This window comes from Prunus persica, chromosome G6 (assembly GCF_000346465.2).
Source record: "Prunus persica cultivar Lovell chromosome G6, Prunus_persica_NCBIv2, whole genome shotgun sequence".
Taxonomy (NCBI): domain Eukaryota; kingdom Viridiplantae; phylum Streptophyta; class Magnoliopsida; order Rosales; family Rosaceae; genus Prunus; species Prunus persica.
The window spans coordinates 25,829,736-25,831,757 of NC_034014.1; the positions used below are offsets into that span (position 1 = coordinate 25,829,736).

The 2,022-nt window shown below is 41.3% G+C and overlaps 1 protein-coding gene across 1 annotated transcript; it reads left to right on the forward strand.

The window, feature by feature from the left end:
* LOC18772124 (UPF0481 protein At3g47200) lies at positions 1–1,528 on the forward strand. The gene is made up of 2 exons (XM_020565882.1): positions 1–66; positions 149–1,528. Exons 1-2 carry the CDS (start codon positions 1–3, stop codon positions 1,460–1,462), a joined length of 1,380 nt encoding a protein of 459 aa, XP_020421471.1. The 3' UTR covers positions 1,463–1,528.

Below are 2,022 nucleotides of genomic sequence, written 5' to 3' on the forward strand. Positions count from 1 at the left end.
ATGGGTGAAGCTGGAAAGGCAGGGAAGTATGCTGCTGAGATGAGTGAATCCGGAGTGGAAATTAAGGTAGTTGAGCTCAACAATTAATGTGTTACTTATTCATGCATCAATCAAATATATATGTGTACTTTATTTATGTTGAAAACAGGGAACCAGAAGAGCAAGCTATGAAAGACAATGGTCCATCAAGTGGCCTGCAGATACATTCGACGAGGTCGCAACATTCGACAACTTGAGCATCTTTCATGTTCCAAACAAACTTCGAAAAGTCGACGACAATGCCTACAGCCCTCGCATTATCTCAATCGGACCTTACCATCGTAAAAAAGGCAACCATGAGCTTGTCACAATGATAGAGCACAAGTGCCGTTACATGCGATACTTCTTTGACCAAATCAAAGATCCTCAAGAGAGCCTCCAAGTCCCACTTGAGTTCCATTTTCCGGTCTACAATCTAGACACAACGGTTCGCCGGAGCTACGCTGGGGGTGCTCGGGACCATGATGCCGAAAGCCTTGAACACATGGTGTCGTTTGATGGCATTTTCATATTGGAGCTCTTCCTCAGGTATGACCAATATTGCAAAAAAGTTCCCCTAATAGACCAATCTGATGCAATTTTCAACAATGCTTGGATGATCCCCGCCCTTAGGCGTGATCTCACATTGCTCGAAAACCAGATTCCCTTCTTTGTTCTACAAGAACTGTACGACGTTGTCAAGCCTCGAATCGTTAACTACAAGCCGCCACACTCCATCACTTGCCTTGCTCTTAATTTTTTCGAACCTATGAACGAAAAGGAAATGATAAAAGATGAGCCTGAGGGAACAGAGTACAAGCATTTGCTTGATCTCTTGCACAAATTGTACCACCCAGCTTCATGCCTTCTTAAAGACGAACCGCGAAGCAATTTCGAAAATTGGGGTTTCGATTTCTGCGCTTGTGATCTTTTAGAGGCTGGACTTGTGTTTCTATGTGACTCGGACCACTCCTATAACATAACTTTCACTAAAGGAGTGATGAGAATTCCACAAGTGTATATTGACGACAGAACAACTTCACTGTTGAGAAACCTGATTGCTTATGAGCAATGCAGCCTCAGCAGCACGCAGCACATCACATCCTACGCCATCCTCATGAAGAGCCTCATCCGTTCGCCGCATGATGTTACGTTACTTAGGGAACAAGGCATCATGAACCAGAATTGGATCAAGGACGAAGAGTATTTGACCTACTTCAATGGAATTCTAGATGAAGTTGTTGTGAAAGACTTTTGTTTTGGTAAGCTGTGTACGCAAGTGAATGCCTACGCTAGCAAGTACTGGTTTCGGAGACGGGTGAGGTGCCTGTATAACACTTATTTCTCTACTGCTTGGAGTATGATTTCGTTCGTTGCTGCGGTTTGTCTTTTTGTTCTTACTATTGCACAAACGTACTTCGCCATGCACCAAGCTCATCAGTAGCTAGCTATAGCTAATGCTTGTTTCATATACTCTGTTTGTTTTTTTAGTAAATGAGGCTGGGGCTGGAGAGTTTCTTTCGGTCCATCCTTTGAGTTTGATTAGCCATTGCTGTTATGTGTTTCAGATTCTTCCTCTATAACGAGTTCGTATGATCTTAATTTGTGTTTTCCCAATTGACATATACACAATTATTTGGAGCTTAAAATAGGGAGATATCAGCTCTGTCACTGATTGTATATAGTTTTGAGTTTATCTTTCGAATTATGTGTTTTAATAAGAAATCTCTCCCAAAGCTAATACACTCAATAAGGAATGAATGTCTACATCAATAATCCAAAAAACAAAAAAGGGGAAGAGAGCTCATCATCTGCGTGGGTTTATGTGTTGTATTATTAACAATTCTAAACAATTACACGTAATTATAGGAAATCACAGTCATATCAACCAAATCCACAAGATTGACCTCTTTTGCTACTGTGATCGTCTGTGTCTGGCGACCGGTCAGATATGATGGGCGATGAAGAACATAGAAGCACATAGAAGCTTTAATTTTTTTTTTT

Bases quoted from the DNA above. Each gene is read 5' to 3' on its own strand.
- LOC18772124 (XM_020565882.1), top strand. From the start codon at position 1: ATGGGTGAAGCTGGAAAGGCAGGGAAGTATGCTGCTGAGATGAGTGAA. The intron at 67-148 runs GTAGTTGAGCTC...TGTTGAAAACAG, and splicing joins AATCCGGAGTGGAAATTAAG to GGAACCAGAAGAGCAAGCTA.